At 54.2% G+C, this 15,407-nt stretch overlaps 7 protein-coding genes across 7 annotated transcripts; 3 read left to right on the top strand and 4 right to left on the bottom strand.

The window, feature by feature from the left end:
- Nucleotides 1–439: 439 nt before the first annotated feature.
- On the bottom strand, nt 440–2,657 carry P153DRAFT_397852 (uncharacterized protein). Its single transcript, XM_033671593.1, has 2 exons — nt 2,149–2,657; nt 440–2,097 (listed from the first exon to the last, which is right to left on the bottom strand). Exons 1-2 carry the CDS (start codon nt 2,544–2,546, stop codon nt 552–554), a joined length of 1,944 nt encoding a protein of 647 aa, XP_033522352.1. The 5' UTR covers nt 2,547–2,657; the 3' UTR covers nt 440–551.
- Nucleotides 2,658–5,395: 2,738 nt separating this feature from the next.
- P153DRAFT_294316 (DNA repair exonuclease rad1) lies at nt 5,396–6,635 on the bottom strand (the record flags this gene model as incomplete). Its single annotated transcript, XM_033663948.1, has 2 exons — nt 5,396–6,426; nt 6,479–6,635. 2 exons carry the CDS (start codon nt 6,633–6,635, stop codon nt 5,396–5,398), a joined length of 1,188 nt encoding a protein of 395 aa, XP_033522353.1.
- A 183-nt stretch (nt 6,636–6,818) lies between these two features.
- On the bottom strand, nt 6,819–7,207 carry P153DRAFT_376886 (uncharacterized protein; the record flags this gene model as incomplete). The annotated part of the gene is made up of 4 exons (XM_033669703.1): nt 6,819–6,864; nt 6,914–6,968; nt 7,023–7,052; nt 7,099–7,207. 4 exons carry the CDS (start codon nt 7,205–7,207, stop codon nt 6,819–6,821), a joined length of 240 nt encoding a protein of 79 aa, XP_033522354.1.
- A 149-nt stretch (nt 7,208–7,356) lies between these two features.
- On the top strand, nt 7,357–9,437 carry P153DRAFT_367888 (histone acetyltransferase). Its single transcript, XM_033668378.1, has 4 exons — nt 7,357–7,444; nt 7,710–8,052; nt 8,102–8,936; nt 8,990–9,437. The coding sequence occupies exons 1-4, from the start codon at nt 7,420–7,422 to the stop codon at nt 9,017–9,019; spliced, it is 1,233 nt and encodes a 410-aa protein (XP_033522355.1). The 5' UTR covers nt 7,357–7,419; the 3' UTR covers nt 9,020–9,437.
- Nucleotides 9,070–9,446, top strand: P153DRAFT_45122 (uncharacterized protein). The gene has a single exon (XM_033673206.1). It carries the CDS (start codon nt 9,178–9,180, stop codon nt 9,406–9,408), a length of 231 nt encoding a protein of 76 aa, XP_033522356.1. The 5' UTR covers nt 9,070–9,177; the 3' UTR covers nt 9,409–9,446.
- A 206-nt stretch (nt 9,447–9,652) lies between these two features.
- On the bottom strand, nt 9,653–11,670 carry P153DRAFT_45835 (FAD binding domain-containing protein). The gene is made up of 6 exons (XM_033673208.1): nt 11,031–11,670; nt 10,904–10,980; nt 10,721–10,850; nt 10,382–10,668; nt 10,275–10,328; nt 9,653–10,213 (listed from the first exon to the last, which is right to left on the bottom strand). The coding sequence occupies exons 1-6, from the start codon at nt 11,512–11,514 to the stop codon at nt 9,722–9,724; spliced, it is 1,524 nt and encodes a 507-aa protein (XP_033522357.1). The 5' UTR covers nt 11,515–11,670; the 3' UTR covers nt 9,653–9,721.
- Nucleotides 11,671–12,300: 630 nt separating this feature from the next.
- On the top strand, nt 12,301–14,275 carry P153DRAFT_386946 (uncharacterized protein; the record flags this gene model as incomplete). Its single annotated transcript, XM_033670590.1, has 2 exons — nt 12,301–12,480; nt 12,530–14,275. 2 exons carry the CDS (start codon nt 12,301–12,303, stop codon nt 14,273–14,275), a joined length of 1,926 nt encoding a protein of 641 aa, XP_033522358.1.
- Between the last annotated feature and the right edge of the window lie 1,132 nt (nt 14,276–15,407).

A 15,407-nucleotide genomic window follows, 5' to 3' on the forward strand; every position in this document is an offset into this window, starting at 1 on the left:
GTTGTCAAGCTGCGGCAAAACTCACGGGAAACTTGATTCCAGGTGCTTTGACTAACCGAGAGAGTAGTCAGATCATATATTCCACGTCCGGCATTTGAAGCACAAGCAGCGGCTGCATAGCTCTCACCTGGCCCTTGTAAAATCTTGTCGAGCAGCAACTATCCACAATAGGCTTACCATAAGACCAAGGTGTCAAACACACTAAACTTAGCGAATGACGCAAAACCATCCTGACCTGACGCATATACTAGCCATCGACGACCTTTAAGGACACATGCAGCCTCCTTTGTACTCTCCTCGTCTTGACAATTCAGCATGTCAAGCAACCAATCAAGCAACGTAGGACAGCGCATGAAAACGCTTTTAAGCTTGGTGTTATACACATTTCATCAAGGGAGTCTCAGCATAGTGGAAGATTTGAAGATAAAAGTCTCTATTTGAGATCCGCTACTGGGTATATTACGCACCAAACAACTAACTTTACATTGAGGACCATTTAGCGAGAGATGCGTCGACGAACGACCACCATGCACGCTTTTTTACAACCCAATTTAAGCACCGCTCGAGAACTTGCCCTGGTCAACGATAACCAAACCGGCAATACCGGCACTGGACAACGTGGAGAAGACACCCGAAACCAGGGCCGACATCGCAAGACGAGAAACATCACCACTGCGTCCAGGGCTGATCTGGCTGAGCACACCGATCTGGGTACCGAGGGATCCGATGTTACCGAAACCGCAGAGAGCGTAGGTTGCAATGACACGCGATCGTGGGGAGAGAGAGTGGTACTCGGACGTAGGGTCGTCCTTTGCGACGAGGTTGGTAAAGGCGACGAACTCGTTGGTGATGACCTTGATACCGATGAGGCGACCGACGAGAAGTAGATCCTTGCCCTCGCGAGACACACCGAGCAAGAAAGCCACGGGGTAGAAGACGTAGCCAAGAATAAGCTCAAGCGTAAGGTCGTACTCGCCATCCAAGTTGATGTAGCGTCCCCACCAGGTAAGAAGACCGTCGACCAAGTTCAGGAGCGCAATGATACAAAGCAGTGTGCAGATGATCATACCGGCAATCTTGATACCGAGCCAAGCACCGTTGGCGAAGGCGTGGAGGGCGTTGGCAGCCTTGTGCTCATCGTCGTCGGGGATAACAACGCGTCCAGCCGTGAGAGTCTCCTCCTCCTCGGGGTATCGCAGCTTGCTGAAGGCGAGAGAGGCGGGAATACTCATCACACAGGACGAGATCAAAGCCTGAGCGTTAAGTCCCATGGAGATGTAGGCCACCAACACACTACCAGCGATGGTCGCGAATCCGGAGCACATGACCTGGTGCAATTCGGCCATGGTGAGATGAGCGACAAAAGGCTTAATCAACATGGCAGATTCACCCTGACCGATAAAGGGAGAAGCAGAAGCGACGACGGCCTCGGCACCAGACACTTTCAAGGCCCAGAAGAAGAAGACGGCGAATTTTCCAATGAACCACTGGAGAACACCCCAGTAGTACAAGAGCTGGACGAAAGAGACGAAGAAGATGATGGGCGGAATTACACCAGTGAAGAACCAGGGTAGGTTGGGAACAGTGGCGTCCGTCAGGAAGATGACACCGGCGTTGGCGAAGTGCAACAGGTCGCGAGCAAGCTCGGAGATGAAAGCGAAGATGTCATAACCAACGCCAGTTCGCAGGACGAAGAGCGCGATGATGAACTGCATCAACATGCCCACAATGACGGTGTGCCAGTTGATCTTGGAACGGTTGCGGGAGGTGGCGTAGAATCCAACAATGAAGACGAGCAGGCCGAAGAGGGAGACAGCACGGTTGGCACGTGTGTTGTCCTCGCTCTCCTTGCTGGCGAATGATCCAACGATAATAACACCGATGGTAAGAGCGGCAGCTGCAGGGACACGCATCTTCTGGGGAACCATGTTTCCAATTCTGACTCCGGTGTTGTTCCAGACGAATTTCATGGGCTTGGTGACAATGGTGGTCGGCACATGGAGGGTGATCAATCGAATCATGATGGCCAGCCAGAACAGGAAAGGAATGACCCAGTTCTTGTCATGGCGGTGAATGACCAGACTCGCAATCCACCATCTACAACTGTCAGTACAATCGACCTTGGCAGGTCTACGCGATGAAGCTTACCCGGTGAAAAGAGCGCCGATGAGAATGTGAACAGGCAGTCTAGCCTTGCTGTAAATACCAGATGGCGACCATTTGCTCTTCTTCTCCATCTCTACTTCGCCCTCGGGACTCGAAGAGCTGCGTGTACCCTTTTCTTCGAAATCGATTCCGCCAGCCTTCTCCATGTCGTGCCCGACATGGTTGTGACGGTGGTGGAGATTTTGCTCATGAGCACTGGGGTTAGGGACTATGGTCCTGTCGTCTGTGGTGCCGACCGTGTAGGCAGGCACGTCGTTCCCCTCGTGAGCAGCGCGCGCACTGTGGTGCACGTGCTCATGGTGGTGCTCATGGTTGATGTCGAGAGCGGGGTCGTCGTTGCGCAACACACCATGCTGGAGGGAGGTGTTGTGGGCGGCCATTCTGAAGATAGGCACGTGGGCAATTCCTTGCGAGAAGTTGAAATGAGCGAGGAATCGATGGCTCGTGGAATTGTCGGCCACCACGAGGGTTATATTTTCGCACAGTGATGGCGCTACCACAAAAGTGGAGGGCTACTAATGCTGCCGCGGTAGGCCAGACTACAACCTCGAACCCCGAATACATTGCTCTTGGCAACTGCCTCTTTGGACATGGCGGAAGCGCAATCATTCTGCGCTTGATTGGCCCCCGGTCATCTCCGCTGGTTTGGCTGCGCTTAGTATGCGTTTTACTGGCCATACGCTCGCTTCTGAGCAGACTGTCATCTCGTGTCAAACACACCCATCACCCGCCGTCGATACGCAGGCTTGCCAGGACGACTGGGTTCGTTATCTTCCCCAGTCTTTCCTCGCCAATTGCGGCGACGAACGTGCTCTAGGCGGCCGCTAGCCTGTGATAAGCGGCGGCGATTGAAATGGGGCTTCGGCTCTGGCGCTGCATTGGGCTTGGTGTGGCGTTCTCGAAGTAACACGCCCCAACATCGCATCCTAATCAACCTCGTGCTCCCCGAGGAGTTTCTCATGCGAGAGTCTTGGGAATAGACGCGCTGCAGCAGGAAAGGCCCCAGGATCCCTTCTGGACCCCTCGCGAGCAAGAACCGTATTAGCAGGGCCTCGAACAACCAACCATGTGTGCGAGCTGGCATCAACCATTACCACATGGCTTCCACGAACACCGCTGATCCGCTGTGGAATGCTTAGCACGACGCATGTCAGCCACCGTTTCTGCCGTTATCACAGCAGCACCAATCCCAGAACTGCGCCGCTGCGAACAAGATCATTTGCTACGGCCATGAACTTTTCGAATCCTCTTCTCGAAGCTATCTTCGTTGAACACTGCTGATACCGATAACCAGGTCGGCGCTAGGCCAGATGCACCTTCAGGCGCGCTCGTATCATATACCCCAACAACGGGAAGCGTTATCAATCTGACGCATTCAGTCAATTGCACCGACTTCCTGTCACGGAGGTCGCCTTTATATACACTCTGGTTAGAGTAGGGCAAAGACAAGACATTCTTGAGATGCTTGGAAGCATCCTTCGTATTCGTTCTGCGCACGACTTTGCATGCGGTGCCCCGGACATTGCGGGTTGACATATCCCCACAGTGGGCCGTCCCAAGGGTCCATGCTCCAAGCGGCCATCTCTCACGTGGCTATTGACGGTCATGAGATTCATAGACGCGACAGTATGGACTTTTGGGCTCCATTCTCGTGAAAGTCGATTTCAGCGTCGATGGCTTTCTCAGAATGCACCCAGACACCATTCCCCAAAGCAACAAGATCGCCTTCTCATGTCCATTTGCAGTCATGCGTGCGCCTGCCTCCACAAGGAAGACAACCATCATCATCACGATGCACATCTCTATCTGACAGAAAACAAATTGCATCTCGTAGCAATCTGACTTCCAATTCCGAAGGAGTTTGGTCAACCTGGCGCGATACCTTTCTGGTGTCAAGGATCTCAAGCCACAGCTATCTAGAGAAGGCCAATCTCGTTGCCGGGCCAATTGTCACATGTTGAAAGACATGCTAAATTGTCAGCTGATCCTAAATACACGTTGACCGCACGCACTTTGATAGGAAGTCGCCTTGCCTATGAGACGCCGCACCGGATAGATAGATAGCCACTGCGGTATCCACACATGTTGGCGGGTCTCTATCTATCAACGATTCCCACCGTGGGCGGAGACTGGACCGCACAGACTTTGCCGATACAAACTCGTCCTCGCTCACCATGGACAAAAGAAGCCCCAGTCTAGCCTCCGAAAGTCGGACAAGACAACTCCACTCTAGGTAGTAGACCCGCCTTTTGTCCAGCGGCAAGATATCGAGCCTCAAGCCACCGAAATATCTAGCGCCTTGATGGCTCCATGGTGCCTGTTCCCGAGCACCCACACACACGGAAGCTGGGCAGACAAGGGAGAGATAGGCGCGACTTTGCAAGGCTAAGATGCACGACTAAATCGTGCTTGGCAGCAGATTTAACCTAACTTAGAAACAGTAATACCTGGTACAAAAACATATCCAGTCAATCAACTAGTCATGCACAAAAGTATCCATACATACACCAACCCCCCCTCCTTCCATCCACACCCTACCCACAGTACTCTACACAATATCTCCTCATCACCCGCGGAAACACAGCATGAAAGCTCTCCAAAGCTCATGTACTAACTGATATACTCCCATCAACTCCCGCATATGCATCGCCCCCTTTATTCCTGACGATACTTACACACCCAACAATCACTGCACTGCAACCTCTAAACGAAACGAAACGAAACAACATATCAACACACCACACCCTCTTCAACACTACAACTCAACCCATCCTAAGCCAGACAAGGCGTATATAAATCGAAACAGTGCGATATGAACACACCAGCATCATTTCGTGGAAAAAGGTAAATAGTGAATTGATACATGGGGGTTGATGGCTGCTTCTAGCTTCTACTCATTGCTGAATGGAGAGTGTGCATTTGGGTTGGTGGTGCGGGTATGTGTTCGTTCGTTGTGACATTGGATGAATGGATGTATGATGACAGGAAGGTCTTGGTTGGATAGCAGATGAGACGAGAGGATAATGTGGGAGTCTTGTCTTGTGCAGGGCTCGAGGGGTTTTTCCAGACACCGACATCGATCGAGTGGTCGGTCACCCGTCAAGCTAGAAACACACCTCTAGTAGACAACACAGCTGGAATACTTGGACATAGCATTGTCGCATAACGGAACATAGCATAACGTCCACACTTCATACCAAATACACCATCCCCATCATCAACCCCCATCTCAAAACATATCCACATCCCCCGCATCCCCGCCCACCCCCCGCTGCAACAACGTCTCATCCCCATCCGCATCCCCAGCCTGTCCATCCCCACCCCCATCACCCTCCTCATCGTCCTCAACAAGCGGCACAAACCGAAAGTCGACAAAGGAAATCTTCCCCGCAGCTCCTCCAGCGCCCGGCCCGCCTCCACCCTCAATCTCAATCATAAACTGCATGCTCAGCACGCCCTGGGTATCAACGCGAACGCTGACTTTGGTCGCGACGCTCATAGCGCGCGCAGCTTTCTGGACGAGGGAGAACTTGTAGCTTGATTTGAGGACGGAGTCCGGGTCCGAGAGCTGGAATGTTTCGAGCAGGTTAGCGGGGGTTTGGTCTGCTGCTGCGTCGTTGTTTGTGTTTGTGTTTGTGTTTGTGTTTGTGGGCGCGGGGGTGCGGTATGCAGAGGGTTGGGGCTCGTTGTTGAACTCTACGCGCGCTGAGCCAAGGGTGCCGGATGAAGTCAGGGCGAAGAAGGACTTGCCGCGTATGAGCTTGGCGTACATGGTTAGCTTTTCGGGGCTCGTGGAGGAGAGCTCGGAGATGGCGTCGTGCAGCCAGTTCCCGCGCATGATTGTTTTGAAGGCGAGGCTCTGGCGATCGAAGGGTATGTCGTCGGTGTACTCGGGCTCGTAGGTGGTTAGGTCACATATCGTGCGTATGCTCGCTTCGGTGAGGATGACTGAGAGCGGAGCGCCGAGCGTGGCGTAGGTTATGCGACAGAGATTGTTCATGCCGAGCACGTTGTTGCTGAAGGCTGTGCTGGTGGGGTATGGGTTGTCGCGCGCCCATGGCGGCTTGGTGGTGCTGGGATCTGTGAGACCGAATATTTGGAGCGTTTCGAGGAGTGCGGGTAGCGATATTTGGAAGGTCGGGGTGGTGCTTGTGTCAGGTTCTTCGTCTTCCGAGTCGTCTGAATGCTGCGAGTTGCGCGGGGGTGAGGTGGCGTGAAAGGTGTAGGTGGTGAAGAGGGATTTGTCGAGAAAGGCGGAGGCTGCAGGTTCGCGTCAATTACGCGTGGGGAAGCAGTGGAAGAGCGGACGAACCTTCCATGACGCTCGCCTCGTCGACGGAAAACTTGAGCCCCTCCGCGCTGATCTGGACGTGTGCTTTGGAGGAGAAGGCGATGCAGCGGAGGAGTTGGTACAACTGGCGGGCAGAGCTGGACACGGCTGTGAGGATGGGCGGGGTTTCGTCGTCCATGGTGGGTAGATGTGGTCGCGCGTGATGTTGGTGTGGGATGTTGGCAGTCAATGGGGGACGTGGGTGAAATGGTGGAGGAGGAGGTGGATTCGCGTGCTTGAACTTCTATTGCATTCCCGTAGACTACACACACAGCATGCCCCCAAACGCCCGGCGGAGAGAACAAGTAGACGCCGAGAAGAGCTAGACGTAGACGCCGACTGCGCAGATCATGTACACGGCGCCGAAGCTGTGGCTGTCAGCTCTTGTCCCAAGATTCAATCGCAGAAGATGCGCACCCAAATGCCAGTGAAGCGGGCGCACCGAGAAGCGGCAGGTTGACGACGGAGCGGTCTGATCTGGAATTAGCACGTGGTGCAGCGTGGTGGGCAGGCGTGTCGCGCATACTCAGGCCAAAGACGCCGGTCAGGAAGAAAGCTGCAGGCCGTTAGCATAGCTCCGCAGCGCATCCACGACGACGTACCCAGCAGCAACAGCACGGCGCCGACGGTGAACTGCGTGTCCTTTCCCACGGAGGGCTGGTAGGGCGAGGCAGCAGCAGCCTCCCAGACGTCAAGGAGTGGGCTCGACATGGATGGTTCGGCGGCAATGAGCGTGAGTGTCTTGCCCTCGGCCAGCGTGAAGCTGCTCGCTGTCCTCTCGAGCGGCCGCGCAGCCCTGTCTTGGCAGTGATCGACAGCAGCTGGCTAGTGCGGCGTCGCTTCCCCGACATTCACCACGACGACGCGGAGAGAAGGCGCGACTGCATCGTCCCGCGAGCGCGCTGCACACGACGCACCCAACCATGGCGGGCGCCACAGCTGAAGATGGTGAGTATGCGCCTCTCGTAGTAACCGTCGAGGCAAGACAACCGGCACTGCGCATGCACCCTCGACACGTCCGCCGCCCTCGACCTGGCTTCTGCAGCTCCGGTGGCTTCGATGACGCCGAGCAAGAGCCAGCTGCGCGACGTGCTGGGCTACCCCACGTCCACGCCGGTGCACTCGCCGGCCACGTCGCCTGCACTCCAGCCCCTTGCATTGTCGTCGCCCGAAGTGCCGCTGTCCACGCTCCACACTAACCAAGACTCCCCAGCGAAGCGCAAAGCAACCACCGAGCCCCTCAACCCCACGTCACCCAAGCGCGCAAAGCAAGCCAGCCCCTCTGCCTCCTCCGCCGACGATGCGCCCCCCAAGCCCGCCCTGCGCATCGTCCCGTTCCCCGAGAAGCCTGCCGTCATCGAGGAGCGCACCGGCGAGATCGAGTTCCGCGTCGTCAACAACGATGGCCGCCGGGAAAGCACCATCATCCTGACGGGCTTGAAGTGCATCTTCCAGAAGCAACTGCCTAAGATGCCCAAGGACTACATAGCACGGCTCGTCTACGACCGGACGCATTTAAGCATCGCCATTGTGAAACATCCCTTGGAAGTTGTTGGGTATGTCCTGTTGCCGACCTCTTTCTCCCACCAATCTAACTCCTTCCAGGGGCATTACCTACCGTCCCTTCTCCGCCGGCGAGTTCGCCGAAATCGTCTTCTGCGCCATCTCCTCGGACCAGCAGGTCAAGGGCTACGGCGCGCATCTCATGTCCCACCTGAAGGACTACGTCAAAGCCACGTCCACCGTCATGCACTTCCTCACCTACGCCGACAACTACGCCATCGGGTACTTCAAGAAGCAAGGCTTCACCAAGGAAATCACCCTTGAGAAGAGTCGCTGGATGGGCTACATCAAGGACTACGAAGGCGGAACCATCATGCAATGCAGCATGGTGCCCAAGATCCGGTACCTCGAAAGCGGACGCATGCTGCTCAAGCAAAAAGAGTGCGTCAACGCGAAGATCCACGCAGTCAGCAAGAGCAACCAGGTCCACGCCCCGCCCGCACAATGGGCAAAAGGCGTACCCGGCGAACTGAAGCCCATCGACCCGCTCACCATCCCCTCCATCAAGAGCAGCGGCTGGTCCCCCGTCATGGACGAACTCGCCCGCGCCCCCCGCCACGGTCCAAACTACAACACCCTCCTCCACCTCCTCAACGACATGCAGAACAACAGCAACGCATGGCCCTTCCAGCAGCCCGTCAACAAAGACGAGGTCCTTGACTACTACGAGGTCATCAAAGAGCCCATGGATCTGGCCACCATGGAGGAGAAACACGAGAAAGATTTATACCCCACGCCTGAGGACTTTATCCGCGATGCGAAACTCGTCTTCGACAATTGCCGCAAATATAACAACGAGAGCACCCCGTATGCGAAGGCGGCGACGCGTCTGGAGAGGTACATGTGGCAGCGCATCAGGGAGATTCCGGAGTGGTCGGTGAGTAGTGTGTGGTGTGCTTGACATGACCCCCTTGCTAACAATATTTTTAGCACCTTGAAGGCGAGTTCACAGGGAAGTAAAGGAGAGGTTATATGCAGACTCGGTTGGGTCGAGTACCAAAATATCGCATTTTTATCGACAATTGGCGTGGGACAAGTCTTTTTGTGTTGTTGTTGTTGTTGTTTATCATCGTTCTAGCGGCATTGTCTGGTGTCTGGGTTGGGGTGTCTGGCGAGATATGGTATACCCGTACAATATTCTTTGGGAAGGGAGACATGAATTAAGTGAGCAAGCAAGCAAGTTTGTTTATGCATGCTTACATATATTTGGAACTTCGCACGGCATATGTGCTCTTGGTGGGATGTGGCCATGGTATGATCTTGTGCTTGTGTTTGGTCTTGTGTTGTATTCTCATATCGTCGTGTATATCAGTACGGTCATCGTCTTACGCCCAAGCAGGAGAGTATAGCTCAAAAACGGTAATGTGTGAGCAAGCAGGGCAATTACACCATCACCACGCTCCGTTCATGGCAAATATACTGCTATGCTATAGTATCCTGCTGGTCGTATAGTAGAACATGCAAGTATCTACACACATCCACATTCCCAGATAAACAACACTATAATGGCATTGGTCTGGAGTAATCCTGCAACCTTCCATTCGCCATCATTCTCACACTACAACCAGCCCCAAGAAGATGCACAGTCCAAACTCCCACAACCACACCGCATTGAACCCACCCTTCCACCTCCCTCCACTCCACACACCAACCAACCCAGCCCTAATACTTAAACCCGCCCGCCCTCCGACTAAACAGTCCCAACGGATCATACCACCTCTGCAGCGCCCTAAACTTAGCATACCCGCTATAACTCTGAACCACCGGCTGATCCCCCGCAGCATCATTCATAAACAGCGGCAAATACACCTGCGACGGCATACCCGCCTGCGCGAGCCACAGCGGGACCTGCGTGTCCAGCCACTCTGTCAGCTGCCTGGTGATCCCGTATCCCTGCTCGTCATCGCTGGCAAGCTGCCACGAGCCCTGGATTTCGAGGATCAGGCGGTCCGGGTCCGAGGCTGTGAGGCCCATTGCGTTGCCGCCTTTTGCGGCGGTGTGGGTGCCGACGATGGAGGGCAGGGGCTGGAAGTCGGTGCTGAATTGGGCTTTGGGGCGGAGTGCGGTCAGAAAGGGCGCGGTGATGTTGGCGTATTTGTCGCGCACTTCTTGGTACATTTGCGGGCGCGAGGCGATGTAGGGGAGTGTGTAGGTCTGGGGGAGGTGTGAGTCTTGTTGGGTATTAAGTGGTGGTGGTAGGGGGTTGGAGGCTTACTCGGAAGGATACCCTGGCGTCGAGATGTCTGGAGCTCTCGCCGTTGTTTCGTAGCTGCTTTGTATTAATGTCTTGATCTGTGCTTCGTGGTCGAGTGAAAAACTTACAAGTTCAGAGTATTTCTGCGTCTTGGGCGCACAAATCAGGCCCGGGATCTTGAGGAAATCGGCAAACGGGCCCGTTGTAGGCGCCACAGGACCATCGTAGAAGTAGAACACAATCTTCGTCTTGGCTCCTCCAGCAGACAGGTTATCAGTGAATATGATAGCGGCTTTTGAGTCGTTGGCGCCCGTTCCGGCAAAGTTGTGGAAAGCGGAGTACAGTGCTGGTTCCTGGTCTGCGGCAGTGTAGATGCACATCCCGCCAAAGACGTCGCCGATTGGGTGGACTTTGACTACATGGGGGTTTAGTGAGATACCTCGGTTTACTGTGGATGGGTTTGGTACCGGTGAACTTTGTTACGATGCCGAATTGGCTGCCGCTTCCTCTCATGGCTTGAGCGAGGTCTGGGTGGGTGGCAGCATCGACGTTCACGATTGATCCGTTAGACATGACCGTCTCCCATCCGATGATATTCTGCCATGCGTAAGTCGTGTGTATGCGGGACAAGGGAGATCATCATGACTAACATCGGCAGCGAGGCCTTCTTGAGCACTGAGGAAGGAGATACCGCCTTGCAAGAGATATCCACCAACACCGACAATTCCTACAATGCATGTCAGTCGAGACGGTAAAATTCTCACAAGCCATACTTACCAAGTCTCCCACCGGTTATAGTCACCCCACTCGGTTCCAAAGCACCGATGACGTCGTTCCATTCACCACCTGGTTTGACATACGCAACCTTTTTCGCTGCATCGTACGTTGCACCAGCAAGATCAGTCATGGCGATAAGGACTCCGTCTTGAACAGATGAATGGCCGACATTGGGATCATGGCCACCGCTTCTCGTAGCAAACTTGACCGTGGGATATTTGAGGAGTATTTTCACAACGGCAGATACGTCCTCGGCAGAGGTAGGCTGAACTATGCAGGCTGGATCAATCTCTCGCAAGGTTGTTGACCAATACTTGCTCGTCTCGCTCTCGTACTCGAGTGCCAAAAGTGTGGGCGTAAGAACCTTTCCAGGAAGGACGAGGTTGATCTCTTTGCATGCGACGGTTGTCGCTTGATCAGGAGCAGCAGCGACCAATTGAACTCCCAGCAAAGCTGAGAGTAAAAGACGAGAGATTCTGTCCATGGTGAAACAGACAGTGACAATAAAGATCAACTATAGAGATACTGTGAGACGTAAGAGCCTGTATAAATACTTCCTTTCATATGCCCTCTCTGACTGTAATCGGCATGTGGCTTGCATGAGGACGATCAAGGATGTACAGTTAGTATGCGGCACAGTCCGAACACGGAGAGTCTTTTGGCCAACCTCGCCCACAAGTTCAGGTTATAGTTCCTAGGATGTTTGACATTTGTTCCGTTTTAGGTGGATTTCCCCAGTCCCCAGGCAAGCCTGTTGTACATCACTGAAAGCGAAACCGAGGAACCGCGGCGAGAACATGTACTGCATAGCATCGGCAGACCAAGCTAGGCAGCATACAGCCTGGGCCGATAGAATTAGCTTTCTCAAAACCTTCTCTTTCGAGGGGCACGTTGTTGAAGGACGGTTGCATTGGCGGGGCGCGCCACGGCAATGCATGTACTCGCGGGAACCGGGAGAAATGCCCGGTCTTGTAGTGTTCCATGACTGACAACGTGTTCAGCCGAGGTAGAGCGTAACAGTATGTATTAGTTATGCCCGACATGCTCAAGCCTGCGGGAACACGAATAGAGTTGGCGGTGATGATGATTTGCGATGGTGAAGATCCAAATTGGGGGTCCTTTGGGTAGCGCAAAGTGTGGGGCCATGGCGGCTCGTGCACAGGGTCTTTGGGAAGCGTGGGAAAGAGCAACCGGTGTTTTGTAAACAGTCGTTCCCAACATTGGACGACACCACAGCCAACGGCTACAGTACCAGTCCATCACGACAACAATGGAGACGTACAACCTCAAGACAGCGTCAGCATACATAAACAACCTGTTGTTAGCCCGCGGTCTGCTGCGCGATGGGAAATCAATCGAGTTTGCGCACCCGTCGCGTGCAGAGGGCGGCAAAGAGGTCACCATGGCGCAAATAATCAACTTGGTGCACGATTTGATCTTGAAGCGCGACGTATGCACAACTTCTAGTGCCATTTGCTATTGATGCTGACGATATGCAGCGCGATCAGGAGTATCGTGAATCTGTCGCCGAAACGCTGCGCACCCATCGCTCTGAATCGACGCGTCAAACGCTTGCACTCGAAAGGCTGCATGCCCGCAACGAAGATGTGGCACGCCAACTCTCCCTCGCCCAGTCGCAAGAGCGCTCTGCTCGTGCTGCCCTCAGAACCGCCGAGTCGTCAGCGCGCAGTTTGCGTGAGGAGATGCTGCGGCTCAAAACAACAGTGCAGCAAGTACGGACGAGTTGCGCAAACGATGTGCGAAAGCGCGACGTGCAGATTCAGAGACTGAAGAGCCACTTGACCACCCAACAACGTGGGAACAAGACCGGGCTGGTGGGCGCAAGCATCACAATCAACCCAGGGACCATGGGCTTGGGGGGAGCAACAGGCAGTGTTCGAGATGATGGGCCTGATCTTGAAGACGCGGAATACAGCCTCAAGCAGGAGACGACCGAGTTCCTGACTCAGCTGAGCCAGAACTTGAGCGATGAGAATGACAGCCTCATCGGCCTTGTACGGAGCACGCTGACGACACTGAGGGAGCTACAGGGCATGCCAGAAGCCATGAGATCAGCAGATGCAGGAGAATTGTCAACCATAGGCGAAGACGAGGAGGACTCCAGGCACGGCATGTTGAATGCTCTGCCAACCAGCTACGAGACTCTGGCCGACGACATGGATGCCGTTCTGGACAACCTCAAGAACCTACTTACGAACCCCAACTTCGTATCTGTGGACGAGGTGGAAATGCGAGAGGAAGAGATACACAGAATGCGAGCTGGATGGGAGAAGATGGAGTCTCGACTGCGGGAAGCCTTTATGCTCATGGACTCCTGGCGGAAGCGCATGACCAACGGCGACACCATAAATCTTGAAGAGCTCAACATGGGCATGGGGTTTGGGGCTGGTTTGCAGGAAGTTGAAAGCGAAGAGGCGTCCATGGTTGATGAGGAGGAAGAGATTGACGATGCTGCCAGCTCTGTGTTCGATGACGAGTTGGATCAGGCGGAAGAAGAGCAGGACCAGAGCACGCCTGAGGCTATTCGTGTTGTGGATAAAACTACAAACTCGGACATTTTCAAGCTGAAGCTGCGACCTGACCAGCCCGTCCTAAGAGAAACCGACGGCAACAAATCGCAGAGTAGATCGCCCCGTAAGGTCGCATTCTCAGCATCCATACCCAATACGCCCTCTCAACTAGAGGATGAGAATGCAGACGCATCTGGGATAGACCTGGTCGGCGTAAATGAATCCAGCCGCCCAACCTCCGCCACCAAAGCACCACCTTCATCGGACCGAGCATCCAGGTCCTCGAATCAGGACAATCGCACACCCCGCCATGTACGTTGTGACAGCCTTGCCGACCAGATCATCGCGATGGCCAGCAAAGTCACTTTTTCTTCATCCCCCTCTCTTTCTCCCGACTCGCCAACAGCGCGGTATTCTAACAACTTTCGGCAGACCAATAAACGGCTCAGCAGTCCACGTGCACATCCTGATGAGCGATTACCGAAGCTGTCAATAAAGGATAAACTTATGGTGTGTCAGGCGGAAGCGGAAGCAGCCGCTGTCCCCGAAAGACTAGATGACAGCCCGCGGGTGGAAAAAGATGTGGAAACTACTGAGGAGCCGAAGCAGAGGCGGACTACGCGGTCACCGGTGAAGACACGAATCAGTGGGCGGCCTAAGAGAAGGAAAAGTACGCTGACCCCTGCCGAGTTGGAGGATCTTTTGGGGTGTTAAATTGGTGGCGCTGGCGTAGTAGTGGCTTCGGATGTGTACGTACAATACTGGAATGGCTTCAGGCATGTTCACACGATGTCAGATTTGGGGTGGTTGGTGTTGTGTGACCAATCCGTTGCTCAATTGGATAGACGATGAATGACCATGCATGGGCATGAACAAGGATTACGGCGCGTAGATATGCGCATCTTGATCGTCCTTCTCCGACTCGCCTTAGAGGTTTCCATCCAGTACGATTACTTTTCAAGGACGGGGGTGTTTGTTTGCATGACCAGAGCGTTGTGCTGAAGCAAAGACGCAGGAACAGGGACCTGCTCAACTTGCAAAGCTCCATACATAGATCACAGGGATACACAAACTTGAGTTACACGATATCCACCCCGACGTCGTACCCCCTGTTATCCAACCCTCATGACGACGACCTGTACGCCTGCCATTTACATTTCGACATTGAGCACTCCCTCAAGTAGCCTCTCATCTCCAACCGCTGTGCCTCCACCTTGCATCCACCATCTCACCTGTTTTCTTTTCTCGATGATGTGCATACCGTGCAGGCACCCTTGAGCAGCAGCATGGCAGATGTCGTGGGTCGGAAAGTTACTCTCCTCAACATATAGCAGCTGATGAGAATGGTTGGTCGCACGCTGCAAGCCACTCAGTTTATTAGCCGCCGACGTTCTGTTTTGGGCACATTTGTGGTCCTGCCGGGGGGTGTAATTGGACGGATGGGATGGAATGGCTGCAAATATGTACGATAACGGCCGGGAGCATCGCGGTCGATAACACGGTTAATATCCTGCATTCAGCATTCTGTCTTTGTTGCTGCAGTGTGATGTGGGCGTAAATGCACCGTTAACAGAACCATATCACATGCCTCTTCTTTCGCGTCTCCTGATTCGCTGTATGCATTCACTGACTGTCGGTGCTATACAGATGGACCCACTGATGCTAGCCCCGCTCACTCCTACCAATGAGCACCTCAGGACTGGGAACCAAGGCGCCCCGCCCACCTGCGAAGTGGCATCTCCACCACTCTCACATCTCCGTCAAGCGCTCGACGTACATTCAATAGATCGCTACCCACACGGCTTCCGGGACTGCTCCCTGCGAACATGGTGTGCGTCTGCTGCAC

Source organism: Dothidotthia symphoricarpi, assembly GCF_010015815.1.
Source record: "Dothidotthia symphoricarpi CBS 119687 unplaced genomic scaffold P153scaffold_13, whole genome shotgun sequence".
Classification (NCBI taxonomy): domain Eukaryota; kingdom Fungi; phylum Ascomycota; class Dothideomycetes; order Pleosporales; family Dothidotthiaceae; genus Dothidotthia; species Dothidotthia symphoricarpi.

What these genes read in the sequence shown, in the direction of transcription:
- P153DRAFT_397852 (XM_033671593.1), bottom strand. Translation starts at nt 2,546, where the DNA reads ATGGCCGCCCACAACACCTCCCTCCAGCATGGTGTGTTGCGCAACGAC. An exon ending in ATCGGCGCTCTTTTCACCGG is followed by an intron (nt 2,098 to 2,148) that starts GTAAGCTTCATC and finishes TGACAGTTGTAG; the next exon opens with ATGGTGGATTGCGAGTCTGG.
- P153DRAFT_367888 (XM_033668378.1), top strand. Translation starts at nt 7,420, where the DNA reads ATGGCGGGCGCCACAGCTGAAGATG. An exon ending in GGGCGCCACAGCTGAAGATG is followed by an intron (nt 7,445 to 7,709) that starts GTGAGTATGCGC and finishes AAGACTCCCCAG; the next exon opens with CGAAGCGCAAAGCAACCACC. An exon ending in GGGAGATTCCGGAGTGGTCG is followed by an intron (nt 8,937 to 8,989) that starts GTGAGTAGTGTG and finishes CAATATTTTTAG; the next exon opens with CACCTTGAAGGCGAGTTCAC.
- P153DRAFT_45122 (XM_033673206.1), top strand. Translation starts at nt 9,178, where the DNA reads ATGGTATACCCGTACAATATTCTTTGGGAAGGGAGACATGAATTAAGT.
- P153DRAFT_45835 (XM_033673208.1), bottom strand. Translation starts at nt 11,514, where the DNA reads ATGGACAGAATCTCTCGTCTTTTACTCTCAGCTTTGCTGGGAGTTCAA. An exon ending in TATAACCGGTGGGAGACTTG is followed by an intron (nt 10,981 to 11,030) that starts GTAAGTATGGCT and finishes CATGCATTGTAG; the next exon opens with GAATTGTCGGTGTTGGTGGA. An exon ending in CGCAGAAATACTCTGAACTT is followed by an intron (nt 10,329 to 10,381) that starts GTAAGTTTTTCA and finishes AATACAAAGCAG; the next exon opens with CTACGAAACAACGGCGAGAG.